This window comes from Bison bison, unplaced genomic scaffold (genome assembly GCF_000754665.1).
Source record: "Bison bison bison isolate TAMUID 2011002044 unplaced genomic scaffold, Bison_UMD1.0 scf7180017864487, whole genome shotgun sequence".
In the NCBI taxonomy this organism is placed as follows: domain Eukaryota; kingdom Metazoa; phylum Chordata; class Mammalia; order Artiodactyla; family Bovidae; genus Bison; species Bison bison.
In genome coordinates, this window is record NW_011495047.1 from 984191 (window position 1) to 1001125 (window position 16935).

The 16935-nt window shown below is 37.5% G+C and overlaps 1 protein-coding gene across 1 annotated transcript in view; it reads left to right on the forward strand.

Annotated features, from left to right (window-relative positions):
• Positions 1–16935, forward strand: part of PKHD1 (polycystic kidney and hepatic disease 1 (autosomal recessive)) — a 443812-nt gene that overhangs the window by 394044 nt on the left and 32833 nt on the right. The window contains exon 62 of the mRNA XM_010863025.1: positions 6849–7857. Within this exon, the coding sequence (XP_010861327.1) occupies positions 6849–7857 (1009 nt within the window). The remainder of the gene's footprint in view (positions 1–6848; positions 7858–16935) is intronic.

A 16935-nucleotide genomic window follows, 5' to 3' on the forward strand; every position in this document is an offset into this window, starting at 1 on the left:
ATATTTTCTATGCCACTTATTTCAAGGAAAATATAGAAAAAAACATTTCCACATAGTGAAATCATATAACATAGTCCTCTAGAATGAGTTTGAATGGACTTTCATCACCAAAAATAAGAGGTTTCTTTTCTATTTAAAAATGGTTGATTCAGAAGAAAGGGCTATTTGATACTACCTAATCCTCTCCCTCATCTCATCACCACTTCATCACTTACTTTTATCTCCTGATCAGAGTAACATTTTTCTACAAAGGGGAACAAATATTTCAAAATATTCACCAAGAAAACTCAGTAAAGACAGAAAGACCTTTCACAGAAGGCCTTCCAAGCATCTTTGCTTCATTCATATAATGGTTGGTCTTGTGTGGTTTTCCATTTTTCTTACATTAGTTTGGAAATCTATTCCCATGGAAAACAGACCCAAGTTCAAGAACTTTGGTGAGATTGCTCATATAATGGGTACAGATCATAGAATCCATAGCTCCTGAAGTCTGTTAGCCCGTTAGCCCCATGGATGTTTATGCTTCATTGAGAGCTTGCCACAGATACTGCCTGTGCGATATCTTCAGTCCTTCAGAGCTGTCTTTACACTTGGGCATCTCTATTCTACCCTCTCTTGACTCCTGAGCATACAGAGTTACTTTGCCATGCCAACCACGAGCTATTAGATTGTCTTCCTCACTGAAAATGATGCCAGAGGAGACTCAGCTCCCAAATGCTACCACTTAGCAATTTATGCAAAGCAACCTGCAAATGCCTTAATTTTGAAGCTTCAGGACCTAAATTTGGAATACATTGAATGTTCCAGTTCATTAAAATTTAAGTTTCCCAAATTACATTTTCTTATAGTAATCTTAACTATCTATGTGGGTATGTGTGCAAGTATATACCATATTGTGATCACACAATAGACTCTAAGACTGATAATTCTAGATTCCAAATTAGCTAGGTTGTGTTTTGGTCATCTGTATTGAATCCATTATTCACAAGAACATCACTTTTAATTTCTCTTCACTTTACAAGTGCAACATATGCCCATTATTTTTGAGGTTTAAAAAAATAATTTATTAATTTTGAATTCCCCATTTCAAAAACATAGACAGCTTTTCTCTATTATTTCTAAAGCAATCAATTTGTGTATCTTCTTTAATATTTCTTTGCAAGATTTCAGTTACTCCCTTTGTATATTTAGGAACACGGCTTTGATATTTTGAAATTTTACTCCTCATAGCCTGAGGGTTTATAAATGGGGATAAATTCAACCTGTCTTCACTTTTTTTGATCTGTGGCCATTTATATTTGTTAAATTAGAAATAATGAGGTGTAAATGGTGTTTGACAGAAAAGAATTGTAAATGATTTCTTTTCATTTCTTGAAAATAAGAGAATGATTATATATTTTGTTTTTGTCAAAATCTGCTATACGTTAGTGTACCATGAATTGTGAAATCTACCACAAAATGGCTAAAAAATTATCGAGGGAAATGGTGGTGTTAACCTCGAGGAAAAAAATCATTAATGTTGATGTATTTCATTCAATTTCAAACATATAAATTTCTCTCTTTTGTTGAAAAGGGGAAGATGGAAAGATTCTATGTGCCTTTGAGTCAAAACATTTATTTTAAACATACTTTTTTCTTTCCTTCTGATCCATTTTTCTAAATAAAGGATAGAGTTGTTTCTTTTTTTTTTTCCTTTTCTTTTAATTTTTTTTTTTCCTAGCAAAGACTACCCCTTTGGCATATTTTCTTTTCAAACGTGAAATGAGGTGGAAAATCCTCATTTCACGACAGGAAGGACAAATATTGACACAAAGTTAATATTTGTTAGAACCCTGGGAGCAACCTGAGTGTGTGTGTGTGCACATGCGCTTGTGCGTGCACACACACACATACACACACACTCACATACATACTCACCCACTTTCTCCTCTGCCTCTTCCTCTGCCTGGCATACCTAATACCCTTCCTTTCTAGGTTTTCCCGTCTATGGTTTCCAATCTAGGGAAAGGTGGACAGAGTATGTTGTATGTAGTGTGTTTTAGGATGTTAGAGTACACACAAAACAAGTGCTTGTGTGCACACCTGCACACACATGTACAACCTGCTTCATTCTAATTTTTTCCACTTAGAGGGGAGCTTCTGGACTTGATCACCGGTCTTGTCCATCTTGAATGCAATAGCAGATGCTGAGCCGACACTCACTGGTCACTCGGCATTTATTAAGTCCTGTCCATTCTTGCCTTCTGGAGAGGAATGCCCTGGGGTGACTGTTTGGCTGCCCCTGACAGACTGGGTCACTTTATCTATTCACATTGATTATGAAAGTCAGCTGTGGACAGACCTTGGTTTTTTTGTTTTTTTTTTTTTTCACCCTTCTTCTCTTAGCCTTTCTTACAAGCACCCCTGCCTGGATTTTCATGAGGAAATAATCAGATTAGGCCTTTCACGGTGAGTTCATATGGAGTTCTCTTTCTCCAGCGTGCTACTAACCGAATAAACGTGTTTAGTGGTAAATTGTAAATGACATTATGATTACCAAAGCCAGCATGGGTTTCATTTAAAAGTGATCAGAATTGCAGACCACAAAAATTGTGACTGGCAGATAAGGCCATTTGGAGAAGTGGGAAAAGAACAGACAAAAACAAGTGAGAAAGAGAATCATCACTCAAAATGAAATCCTTCACTAATGGAAAGAGGCAGGAGAGAGAAATCCAGGGAAAGAAAAGATGGAATGCTATTTACAAAGGGAGCTGGACTGTCCCTGTGAGTGCTGGAGGGGATGTGACTGCATCTGGCTGTATGCATGCTCTTCTCTAAGGGGTTCATGTCAGTTCTCTCCCACAATGAAGTTAGTGGGAATGTGCTCTACAGCACAGGGAGCGCAGCTTGGTGCTCTGTGATAACTTAGACGGGTGGGACGGGAGAGATGGAAGGGAGGTGCAGGAGGGAGGGGAATTATGTATACTTACAGCCAATTCACTCTTCATTATATAGCAGAAACAAATACAACACTGTAAAGAAATTATATCATACTCCATTTTAATAAAAAGACCTACATCCACTTAGCAGCTTTGGAACCCTGGTGCTTTCCTGTGCTTGATTTTTTGCCTCATCTCAAAAATAAAATACTGGAATTGATTAATTCTGAAGATGAGATAGGAAAATGGGTGGTGAACTACTGATAAACCACCATCTTTTAGTCATTGGTAAGTTTTGGAGAAATAAAAATGAAATTTCTCATTTATGAACACCAAGATTCCAAGTTTGGCTATAAAACTAAAACTTACTTGCCAATAATCTTTAGGCTGTTGCCTTTGTTAAATTTGTGGCTCTATGTTCATACTTGAGGGATGCTAAAATTTTTTACAGGTCAAGCGGTAATATGAAAAAAGCAAATGCAATCTCAACAAATGCATGATTTGACAAATAACCAAAAATCTCTCTGTCAACAGGCTGTGTAAAGAGAACCAAAAACCTTTCTGTCAATAGACGGTGTAAAGAGAACTCCTGGCCACCCGATATGCCTCCTAAAGGGTTAATCATCCCAGCTGACACCACATCTAAATACAATCCCCAAATGAATGATTTGGATTCCATTCTATTTTGCCAAAAGCTTAGGTAGAAGTTTAAAGACGTTCTTCTTCTCACGACTGTTACTAAGTAATTGTGTGAATCATAATTTCTGTGAGTCAGTTTTACTGTCTATAAACTATGAATAATTAAACTTGCCAATAAGTTTTAGGTAAAGGTGGTTAGGAAAAGAAGAAGGGAAGAAAATAAGGGATGGAGGGAGGAAAGAAAGAAGGAAGAATCACCAGCCTTATAGCTTAGAGGTATCTTTGAAGTGGGGCCATTTCTACCATTTGGCATTCTAGTCCCTGTTTGATTCTGTCCCACTTCCAGGTACCACTCTTATGAGTCTATGGACTTCCTGTCAGATATTTCTTTATCTGAAACTCTCCCAAGGAAACATTATAGATTATTTGCAACAACCATGGAAAAGCCACCATCTAAAACCTGTTGAATCAACTAAGCAGAGTCTCCCGTTGACAAAATTGTATGCAAACCTTCAGGACCCCTCTGATAGTTTCCATGCCACTGTATATATTCCATGCCAGAGTATAAAGATGCGATGTGTTTTCCTTAAGATTCCTGCTTGCCCCAGACATTATCCCAGGTCTACCACTACATACTACCTACTGGTACCTTCTGGAGATGTCTCCAGAACACGTCTTCCCTGATTTCATTTATAGGCTTATCCAAGCCTTTACGCCCTTCCTCCACTTGTTTAATGAATTAGTGAACAAGCTGAGAAAAAATGCTTTGTCATAACAGAAATTATTTTGTGGACAAATCAGTTACCTGATTCAAGAACAGAAGATTCTTATCATCGACTGTAATTCCACTCTTAAGGTTTCATGTGAAATAATTGGATCTCTCATGATATTGAGCTATCAAATATTAACATTAATTCAAGGGACAATTCTCTCAATACACTTTTGTGGTATACTCCGTTATTGTGATGAGTTGGTTTAAACTGTATTCAAGTTACAGAATAACAACCTTATAACTAGATAAATTATTTGAAGAGTAGGAGTTTTGAAAAGGACATTATGTATCAATCAACTAATACACGTTAATGAGTTTCTACTGTGTTTGACGCAGGATGTTAAGTAAGCCCTATGATAACTGAAATATGAGATACAGTCTTAGGCCTTGAGAAATGACCCCTTAAGAACATTGGTTCCTAGTGTTTATGTAATTTATCAAAGTACATATAATTAGTAGCAGAGAATGATTGAAAATCATATCAACTAAGAGACTATTTTGTTCAGGGACAATTCCAAGAATTTAGCAATATACAGAGGTAACTTTTAAATACCTTGTAACTGCTGGATGAGAAGCAGAAAGAAAAAAGTCAGAGATCCACGAAGCTCGATAGAATGTAAACAATTCATCAATGGCATCAGCATGGCTGAAAAAAATGTTTAAAAAGAAGGAAAGTAAGCAGTAGGTTTAGAAAAGAGGAACTGGAGTGATTCAAAGATCTTCCACGAGGGAAGGCTACCTAAATGTCTCGTTTGAAAAGGGGATAACAGTAGTAGAGATCAGTGTATCATAGTCTCAAAGAAGAACTTCCATGATTATTAAGGTCATACAATTAGTTAATTTTCTTAATACTTTTTCCATGTTTTTGAAGATAAGTCAAACACACTCTATGTAATGGTGACCATTTAAAAATTTTTACAATTAAATCTATACATAAATTAATAATTTGACATTTAATTTAGCAAATTCAATTTAAGAGGTGAAACAATTAGAATTTTCAGTTTTGTGTCAGTTTTCAAGAATTAGGCTTATTTCATCCAAGTTTTTTGTTTGTTTGTTGTTGGTTTCATTGAATTTTGCTGTTATACTTATTTTTCTTTATATATATATGTTTTATTGAAGTATAGTTGACTTACAATGTTTCATGTGCACAGCAAGGTGATTCAGTTATACATATACACATATATTTTTTGAAATTGTTTTCCATTATATGTTATTACAGTAAATCTTTGCTATACAGGTTCCCTGTACATCCTGCATTAGTAATAATTTGGGGGTTTTTTTGGTTTTAATCTTTAGGCTATTTAGATGAATATGCGCTAGGGCAAGTTAAAACATGTAGGAAACAATACATTTTTGTGACTATTAAGTTGAAGTCAGAGGAACTCTTTGTTAGAAGATAAAATATACTTTTGAATTCAGAACAAAAACTCTAGGCTCATAGAAATATTAGGAGTGGCGGGAATAGTGAATAATGCTGTTTCTTCAAATGCTTTCATCACGTGCAATCATACTCAAGTTATGCTCTGCTAAGTCGCTCAGTTGTGTCTGACTCTCTGTGACCCTATGGACTGTAGCCCACCAGGCTCCACTGTGCATGGAATTCTCCAGGAAAGAATACTGGAATGGGTTGCCATACCCTCCTCCAGGGGATCTTTCCAACCCAGGGATTGAAGCCAGGTCTCCCGCATTGCAGGTAGATTCTTTACCCTCTGAGCCACCAGGGAGTTGAGCTCTATTTAATGTCAACACTCCCAAATTACTACTTTCTTCTTTTCCTCCTTTTGTATTTCTTTTTCCTTCATGTTAGCGATAAAAAAAAGTTTGATAAAATGATATAGTCTGACATCCAAACTCTTTCACAATCTGGTCACAATATACCTTTGCAATTTTAATATACTTCCCATAAAATTTCTGTCCCAGCCACCTCAATCTATCTACCTCTTTCCCATTGACTCAGATATTATTACCTCCTTCTCATCTATTGTTTTTCCATTTTTGGAGGCCTTAGTGATTATTCCTTTTTCTTAATTACTTTGCTTTACTTTTACCATTTAGCTATTATATACATTATTAACTTTAAATAACATTTTATGTAACATATGCATTTAAATTATACTGCATGCCGCTTGCTCAGTCATGTCCAACTCTTTGCGGCCCCATGCACTGTATAGCCTGCCAGACTCCTCTATCCATGGGATTTTCCGGGCAAGAATACTGAAGTGGGTTGCCATTTCCTCCTCCAGGGAATCTTCCCGACCCAGGTTTTGAACCTGCATCTCCTCTGTCTCCTGCACTGCAGGAGGATTCTTTACCCACTAAGCCGTAGGACCTGTTATTTAATATATGTATCTTTCCATGTTTTTCCCAAGACTTTGTTGCATTCTCAGTATCTAGTACACTTGAATATTCAGTAAATGTTTCCTGAGGTTACAGGTGATGGTGAGCGTGATGGATTGGAAATCATCTTTGGGAGAGTGTAGTTCTTAAGTCACTTTTTTTTCCCCTTTATTTTATAGGTACATTTAGAGAAGAGCAGAAATGCACCTACCGACCCCTGATAAATGGCTATATCTGCAAACAGACTGACCCAGTGATCTTAATTCTCGACAGTGCTGATACCACTTGGGCAATGCAGAAGTTGTATCCAGTTGTATCTGTGACTAGCGGTTTTGTTGACACCTTTAGTAGCATAAATGCCAGTGCTCCCTGCTCCATTTCAAGGTCTGTATCTGCTTTCTATTCCATTGTGCCCACCAGGAAAATCACCAAGGTCTGCTTTGTGGATCAGACTCCTGATGTTTTGCATTTTTTTCTATTGGGGAACAAAAATACCTCTAAGCTCCTCCTGGCTGTATTCTACCATGAACTCCAGAGCCCATATGTTTTCTCAGGAGATAGATTCATTCCACCTACTCAAGTTCATTCAACTTCCTCACTGTTGAATGAGTCTATTGGCTCCAACTATTTCAGCATCACAGATAACCTCTTGTATGTTGTCCTACAAGGAGAGAAGCCTATTGAAATACGGTCAAGTGTTTCCATTCATTTGGCCCTCAATGTGATGTTTTCAGTTCTAGAAAAAGGCTGGGAAATCGTGATCCTTGAAAGACTAACTGTCTTCTTGCAGATTAACCAAGATCAAATCAGATTTATTCATCAGATGCCTGGAAATGAAGCAACCTTAAAGGCCATGGCTGATAGTAGAGCAAAGAGAAAGCGCAATTGCCCAACTGTGACTTGTACCAGTCATGACCGAGTAGGTCAGCGTAGACCTCTCATGGTAGAAATGAGCTCATATAGAGACCTACCCACCATGGAAATGATCTCAAAAGTGATGGTCATTGAAATTGGTGATCTGCCAACAGTAAGGAACGCTGGACTGATTCCATCTTTATCAAGTAACAAATTACAGAATTTGGCTCACCAGGTTATCATTGCTCAACAGACTGGATTACTAGAAAGTGTCCTGAATATGACTATTGGGGCCTTACTTGTGACTCAATCAAAGGGAATCATCGGCTATGGGTAAGTACTAATTATAATAACATCTAAATATGAGCTGATTTCTTTGATACATATTGCAAATGTCAGTCTATTTACACTGAATTACATAAACTGTCTGCTTTTTAAGATAAGAATAAAAATGCCAAGAGCTATTTATAGACTTAAATTCTCAATTTTAAAATTTGTGATTAAATCTAGAGTCTTTGTGGTTATTCTATTTCCTAGGTAAGTGGGGATGTTATATTAATATTTTTGTACTTTAAATCTTAAGCGTAGACAGATTTTTCTAAGGCAACTTGTTTTCAACTTGTTTATTCATTCATTTATCATGTGATGCATTTTAGCAGTGGCTAGATTCTGGGGTTGCTAAAGTGAAACAGATATGATCTTTGCCTTATGGGACAAAAACACTATCACAATTTCATACAGCCGTGAGTTAAAACCCATGAATACCCATGGGGCTGATAAAAATCCTGCCTGTAGGGACTGAGGAATGGCCTTATATCTAGGAACATTTTGGAAAGATGACTAGGAGTTTACTAATTTAAAACAGTGATTCTGTTTGGGTTTTATTCAACCTAGGATTATAAAGGGCTTCCCTTGTGGCTTAGCTGGTAAAGAATCCACTTGCAAAGTGGGAGACCTGGGTTCAATCCCTGGGTTAGGAAGATCCCCTGGAGAAGGGAAAGGCTACCCACTCCAGTGTTCTGGCCTAGAGAGTTCCATGGACTGTACAGTCCGTGGGGTCACAAAGAGTTGGACACGACTGAGCTGCTTTCACTTATTTGGGCTTTCCTTGTGGCTCAGCTGGTAAAAAATCTTCCTGCAGTGTGGGAGGCCTGGTTTCAATTCCTGGGTTAGGAAGATCTGCTGGAGAAGGGAAAGGCTACCCACTCCAGTATTTTGGCCTGGAGAATTCCATGGACTGTACAGTCCATGGGGTCACAAAGAGTTGGACACGACTGAGTGATTTTCAGTTCACAGGATTATAAATCCCTGCAAAGATGTCAAATTGTGTGAGGGAAGATCATAATTGCTGCCAACTATGTTTATGGCACAGATCTGTGTAAGATCTGTAATATCCTTTTTGCTATGTTATTCTGACTCTATAAGCTTGTATTTTGAAATTCTTTACCAGATCGATGTTTACTACATATTTCAGAAGTAAATCTACCTGAATATCTCCCTGAGACTAGTAAATGAAGAATTACATGAAGTATATAATAAGGGAAGGTAGATATAAATTACTCTCAAATTTATATGTTATGATACCCAAGAGATGAATTGTCCAGTCCAAGTTTACCTAAGACATCTGTCACGAGGTCAAGACTATTACAGTCCCAAGCTCCATTTTTAGCAGATACAAAAGAACCAGAGATGATACCGCAGACTGAGAGACAATATGAAATTGTCATAATGCTTGGGAAATATATATAAACTAACCATCTCACACATGCATGCTGTGAGGTTAGAGAGTACTCAAGAGAGTCAAGCATATAGATTCCCTGCCAGTTTGCTACCACCACTGAAAAAATAAGCTGAAACTCATGCACATGTTGAGTTGATACAGTTGATATTGGGTCCCTGAAATAGATACAATTATTCTGAACAATATAACTCAATGAAATTTTAGAGCATTCATATTCTTTTATTAAAAGATTTTTTGTTGCTGCTTTTTCACTACATTTGTGGTAGTTACAATAAATAAATAATTAGTATTTAATGGATATTAATTGCTTTTGTACAGCTGTCTTTAGTACATGTGGGATTCTTTATAAAATAAAAAGGAAAACAAAAAGATGCACCTTTACATTTTAAGGAGTATTCAAGAAATACACTGACTGCCTTTTTATACACAAAGCAATATAAACGAATGAAAAATTAGTTAGTGTTTTTGTATCATATTTTACCTGTATTTGGTGTTCCTCTTTCTTATATGGAAGAAATAACAAGAAAACTCAAGCAATTTTTTTTTTTTTTGGATTCCGGTTTATTTGAAGGGCTTTGGAAATTGCTAGCTTAGAATTAAAAAGTACTCCTAATTGCATAATTGCTCAAAATCTATTAAATCTTGGATATTTTATCAGGCACCAACCCTTCATCTTGTTGTTGACATAATCATATTATGCATGATGATATAAAAATCAGGAATCTGAAAAAAGTGATGTACTGTATCTTGGCTTATGTTTAAATATATCTTCTTTAGCCCAATTTCATTTAGATCCCACTGAGTTCTTATGATCATATTCTATGGATGGGTGACTAAGAAGTTCTAGGACCAGGTCACTGCTAAATTTTATTTAGATTTTATGGTACTGAGCTTTCAATAGGTCATCCTTCCAAAATGACTGATTTGTATATTATATAAAAAAGACTTGGTAAATATTTAGCTTTTAACTAAAAAGAGAGTAAAGTCAAAGAGTAGAAACAATAGAGGTAAAGCAGAGGAAACCCAGGAAAGAGTATGGACCCAGCCCAAGTGCAGGTATGGGTACATATGTGTGAGGGAACATCATTGCATCACAAGCTTCAGAGAAAAGATTACTTTTATTGCCCAGCATCCATCAGAGACATCATGCTTTCACATTTGACTCAGATATTTCTGATTTAATAAGAAACTACTGAACATGTATTTTATAACATCAGTTTTCTGTTGGTTGCATTCTATTCCCCATCTCTTTCAGTTTCTTTAGTGTTTTAAGAGATGTTTCCAAGACATAAGGCAAAATAAAAATGTTCTGAAGCTAAGGAAAGACTGCTTCTGAAGTATATCTGAATAAATTGCTGCAGAATAAGAAATGCCACGTCCTAAGGGATCTAATGAGAACTAGCAAGTTTTCCCATGGTCCTAAGAATTGCACAGTATGGTAAACAACCCTGAAGCCTTGTGCAGGTCCCAGGGCCAGCCCTGTTTCTTTCAGCTTTGATCAGTGTCAACTGGGACTTCCACTGAACTCACTGGAAAGTCATTGACAAGCTAGTGACTTGACCTTGAGATTGCAGAAATTAGTCTGAGGACATAGACCTTTCCTAAATAGTGGAAACATTTAGGATGTTTGTGAAAGATTCACTCTTGTTAATTTAATGGGGTTGCATGTATTTCAACAAATTGAGGGCATATCAGACATTTACTTACCAAGAGGAGTCCTACCTGCTTTCAAAAAGCTATCAACTTCTGCCTTGTGGGGAGAAATGGAGTGCTATTTTTTAATTAAATAATACACAGTGAATTGGCCTCTCCTGATCTTTATCCTCCTCTAGAGGCATCTAGATTTAAGTGTCTTCCACATGGCTAAGTCAGTTCCATGAGCCTGTTTTCCATCTTCCAAAACTTTGTTACCCTTTATTGTTGGTTGCTTTCTCCTCTCCTGCCTTCTTCATCCTTGTGGATTTACACCATTTTTATTCACTTTTGTTCTTTTAAGTAATTTCAGTGGAGTAGAGGAAACAGAGATAAACGTATATTCAACCTGCCCTTTTTAAACTTGGGGTTTCCCACTGGTGTCTTATTTTTATATTCTACCTTTTATCTGGAATACTGGTGGTAGAAAGTTGATTTTTGCTGTCTTAAATTTCTTTCCCTCTTGTCTTTTCTTTTCCCCACCTTTCTCCTGCTTCATTAACAACCACAACAAAAAAAAAACAACCTCTAAGTAATGTGTTTTGTCATATGACATACATATCTGTATCTTGTCTGGAAGTTTAGCTATTGAAATGCTAAAGCTATTTGTGGTTGGCAGAATTTCTGAAATTACAGTCCTAGTCCTGGGAACCTACGGATATGATCACGTAGCATTTCCATGAACACAGTATGTTATGTGGCACAGTTGGCCTTGAGATAGAATACCCAGGATTATCAAGGTGGGCCCGTTTTAACACAGGAGCCCTGAAGGGAGGAGAGTTTTCTCCTGCGGTAGCAGAATAAAGCAGAAGAGGAAAGCAAAAAGATTTGAAGTGTGAGAAGGAATTTAAGTGTCACTGCTTTTAGGATGGAAAGCACCACACAAGAAAAAAAAATCAGACCGACTTTATAAGTAGAAAGTGGACCTTGGCCGATGGCCGGCAAGGAAACAGGGACCTCTATTCCATGGCTACAAGGAAATGAATTCTGTGAACAATCAGAATGAGTTTGGAAGTGGATTCTTAGGCAGAGATCAGAGCCAAGCCTGTCTGAACTCTTGACCCACAACTTGAAGATCATAAATTTGTGACATTTTAAAAACCACGAAAATTTGTGGAGTTATGTTCCACAGCCATAGAAAACTAATATGCTATCTCACATAAAGCTCTCTGTTTATGATATTGCCATGAACCTTGGGCCCTAAAATCAGCTACAGGGATGGTGAACATGGTTCTGTGGCTGTGTGTATCTGTGTGTTTTTGTATCCATCACATTAGTAGCTTGTTAAGTTTTCTCATTCTGTAAAAGAAGTCCTTTATCAAACTGACTAGAATAGACAAGGAAATTAGGAGAGGCAGTTGGTGACACGAGTCTATTGGTGACACCCAGGCTCATTTAGCGTCTTCTTTTGTGCAGCCTCTCCGTGCCCCCTGGGCCCCTGCTTTCTGGGAAACAGCTGTTTGGAGTATGCAAGGACAGAATCTTCCTGTCATTATAGGAGGGTATTCTTCTCAAGACTGGCAGAATGCGCATCCTGGAAAGGATACCCGCTCTGCCAGTCTGTCTCTTTCCCTCCTCCTGGCAAAACCACAGCTTTGCCATTAAGGGGTGTTTCTGCACCATTTCTTCTCTTTACTGCAATACAAATTCACTGCTTTGTTGAGTGAGGTGGGTGGCAAAATTATCATAATGGTATTTTATATATGTGGCTTTGTGGGGAAATGAGATGCTCTGCATAAGTAAACTTTTCATTCAATTAAAAATTGTTTTTTATCACTACATTTTTAAAAAGACTTCATCTCTTGAACAAAAAAGAATACATATATTATCCAGTCTTATTAAATGGAAAATAATGTAGACCTATCACATTTTTATTGATGATTCATGGTCATCATTAAGGCTATCATTTATTTCACAGCCCTGTTTCTGCAGTGATGCCCTTAGGGACCCTTGTTCTTATACTAAATAGCCCCAGACCACTAAATCTTTGATTCTACTTCTGCAGTTTATATTTTTTCTGCTGTCTTCCTTATAAACAGGAGGTTAATTTTAATCCATTATTTCTGTTGACTTATCTGCATCCAGTAGTTTTCCACCCATATGTACATGTAGTTCTAATCCCAAAATTAAACTGTACTAACTTACAATAAAGTAATTTAAGATGTGTGCAGATGGTAAAGTTGTAGCTAAATATAGTAAAGACTCATGAAAACTTACATTTGAATGGTTTTTAATTTCCCAAACATTAATTGAACAGTTATTATGTCCAGAAAATTATATGGCTTATAAGAAAATCTAGATGTTTTAAAATTAATAGATAGGGAAAATAAATACTTATATAACTACTAATAAAAGTATGTGTATTAAAATCTCATTATTCTATATCTATTACAAGGAAATCATTGATTCAGTATGGACCTGCTTAACCGTTAGTTTTTCATAAAATTAGTATACTTTGTCTTTATAGTATTCATTAGCTAGTCAAGGCTTCAACTTAACTATTCTTCATGTTCCCAAGTACCTAAGAAGTGTACTGCTTAGGTTAAGTGGTTTGTTTTCCTCTTTAGACTATGACTGCTACAGCACCCTATTACAAATAGTAAATTTTGAATATTTGTGTATAATCTTAAAATATGTATTCAGAATTTCCACTATTTCAAATAAGATAGTCATGTTAGGTTTATTAAAAAAAATACCATTTTAAATGATTTTCCAACTAAAATGCTTAGATTTTGACCCCTGATTGATCTTGTTGAAAGATGTGCCGTGTTTATTTTGTATACGCCTGGCACAAGGCAATGTATGCCTAGGGTTACTCAAATCTCATTTTGAAATGAAAAATTCCACAGATCCATAAGAATTTAATACTAAGTGTTAGAGCATAGCAGTAAGTGTACCAGTTATGTTGCAGGGAGGAAGCCAATTCTGACTCCATGTTGGAACTGTTTCTTTGACTTGCTTTTTGTTGCTTTAGTTAATTTAATCATACAGAATGGTTTGCCTCAGAGAATCCTGCCCCTCTGCCTGACTTAAACTAAAGCGCCTTTATTCAGAACCCTGTCCACCTGTGGATGGCAGGAAGGAAAAAGTAACACATCCCCTGCCTGAGGCTTGCCATTCTAGGAAATGTTTGCAAGATTAATGGCCTTTTTATTTTGCTTTCTCACCTCCCCTCATCTCTAATCTAGAAAAGAACCTGACATCCAGACCCCCAAAAGATGGTTATTTTGAGGCACTAGCCTGCCATCTCAGTCTGCCAGCTCCCTGATTAAAGTCTCTTCCTTGCCTCAACACCTTGTCTCTTGATTCATTGGCCTATCATCCTAGAGTGAGCTTGGACTTGGTAAATGTTCAAGGGTGCATCAGAACTGGAGATTGGCCAGTCCAAGATAGGTGGTGGTCTCCACAGGCATTTAATGACCTCAGAGCAGAGGAAGTGCTGGGTGGGTACCGACGGGTCGCAGTGTTACTATGATAACATGTATTGGATGCTTACAATGTGCTGAGTTTTGAATCACTACGTCGTAGTACCAGAAAGAAAACATGAGATCATAAGACAATTTTTTCCCTCTTAGGAGTGGATGACAGCTAAGGGCATTTAGCTAGGTTTAATAGGGAGCATGCGGACTATGAAATATAAATAAAATGGTATGTGTCAGCTCTGAAGACGCCAGGAAACTCATCCTTGCCTTACAGACTCTTTGGAAGGATGCTCCTGAGGGACCAAGGTGATGGTGTATTTATCTCTGCATATCTCAGTGCTTAGAACAATATTTGTACATAGTGGAAGGGACATGTTTGTCCACTGAATTGAGTGGACATGCTTTCTTCTTACAGAGTACAGAATTTCACAAATTCCTTCGTAATTGAAGTTCCCTCACAGCATATATTATAGATTCTGCCCCTATGTAGCCCATTTAAAGTAAGAATGATTAAAAATGCTCAGGACATCCTTAAACATTTAATCAAAACTTGGAACTCTTCTAGAGGAACCTGACTCAGTAACTTTGAGGGGACAGAGGTTGAAGAGGAAGTGAGGAAGTACTTCCAATGCCCTCACCTCCCTCACCTCCCAGAGCCAACCTGCACCAATAGGATTTATTTATTTGTCTGCTCGGCTTACCATGCACATAGAGACTGTCCCCTCTTCTGTAGGGTACGCGTTTCAGATCTGGCAGATTAAAAACCAAGAGTTGAAGTGAATAGTGGTAATCTCTGAACTGGAGCATTTCTGTGTTTTCCTGGTTTTTCTCTTTTAGCTTGCACCAAAGAATTGAAGGGAAAAAAATTCTTCCACATACCTGACTGGTATTGGAAGCTGTTAAATAGTGGTTAAAACTGGGTGGATTGGAGGGAACTTTCCTCCCCCATTTTTTAAAGTTTGGCTGTAGGTCCTTCTGCCTGCAGGCTACAGTCACATTAGTGGTTGGAAATTGGATAACGACAGCACAATGACAAATCCAGGTTGCTTGCAATAAGTTGCTAATCCCTTTGCTTTAATATCGGAGCAGCGTATAATGATGTTTGGACATCACTCCAGTTTACTGACGACCCCACTGGGGCCAGCAATAGAACCTTACAACTGTCTAACAAGGCATCAGGTGACTCCCGTCGTCACAGCAACGGACACTGGAATCTAATCTTCCCTCCATCCCTTCTAGCACCCAATAACGCCTAGATTATATAAGTGGCCCATCATTGCTTGGTAACTTGAATCAATTAACGTTAATTCGCACAATGCTATGATGTATTGTGATCACTTTCATTTCAGGGAAGGGGGAGAAATTGCTATAAGTCACCTAAAATGAGGTTGTCTGTGGTGCTGGGGTATTAATTGGGTGTCCATATTAAATGCAAAAGGAGCCCCATCGTGAAAGGAAAGTGGATGAGTGACTCTCTTGGCTGCTATTGACCTATCAGAAGAAGACAGTGCCCTTTTCCTTTGCTTTTATCTATTACAGTTTTCCCTATTGCGTGTCAAGTTGATGTATTATAAAAAATTCATTTGGTGACCTTTCACCCCCCTAGCAGATTAAACAATTTCACTTCGATGGCATCATTAACAAGACCCTGCATTTAATGATGATTTCTCTAAAAGGCCACGGAGATTCGATTTTAAGCTAACAGATTTATTGCACTATTATAACATATCGTAAAAAACTGTACCACCTACGGTCAGGTTTTAGGTTAGAAACTGCTTAAGAGTTTATGTGAAGCTTAAAGTGGTATTACCTTGGGATATGCTGTAGCGGCAAGTCTCTGACCTCCAGTGGGATGCTGTTTACATTTAATCAGAGATGTTTGCTCACAATAAACTTAAAAATGTGTCAGGGACAGGCCTTTTAGCAAGTGTTCAGGCAGTTGGTTCCCATCCCTCTGTCTCTAGACATCAGTGTACTTATGTCAGGATCTTTCTTGGATGGAGTCTTTCGGCTTTTTTAACCCACACAGCCTGTCTGCATCCTGTCCTGCATCATAAAGCATTTAAGAAAGACAAGGGAAGAAATAGAATTTGGGAATAGTGTAAAATTTTCCGATAACCTGGGACCATAGAATGAATAGGTGGATTTAAAAAATCTGATTTAATTTTTTTTAAAGGCCCTTACCCATTGTGGCTAAGCAAAGTAATAAATGATGATCAGACTAGCGCATATTGAATTCCTAGTGAGTGATGGTCATGGTCTTGGCTGGTAGGTGACCAAAGGGGTTTGTAGGACCACACACGCCCTACCCCCCATTCTCCAGGATGCTCCAGGGAGAGGGAAATGGTTCCCTAGGGACACTAAATAGTTTTTGATCTGTATTTGTTCTTCCGCTGTTCCTCTTCTGAGGACTAATTGTCACCTCTGCCTCACATATATCCTCCATGTAAAATGAATATTTTATCTCCCCACATAAGAAAAAAGAATAGATTAGGAAATAAAGTAGTTGACTCACAAGCATTTAATTGAAATGGGTAGACTACCTTTTTTTTTTTT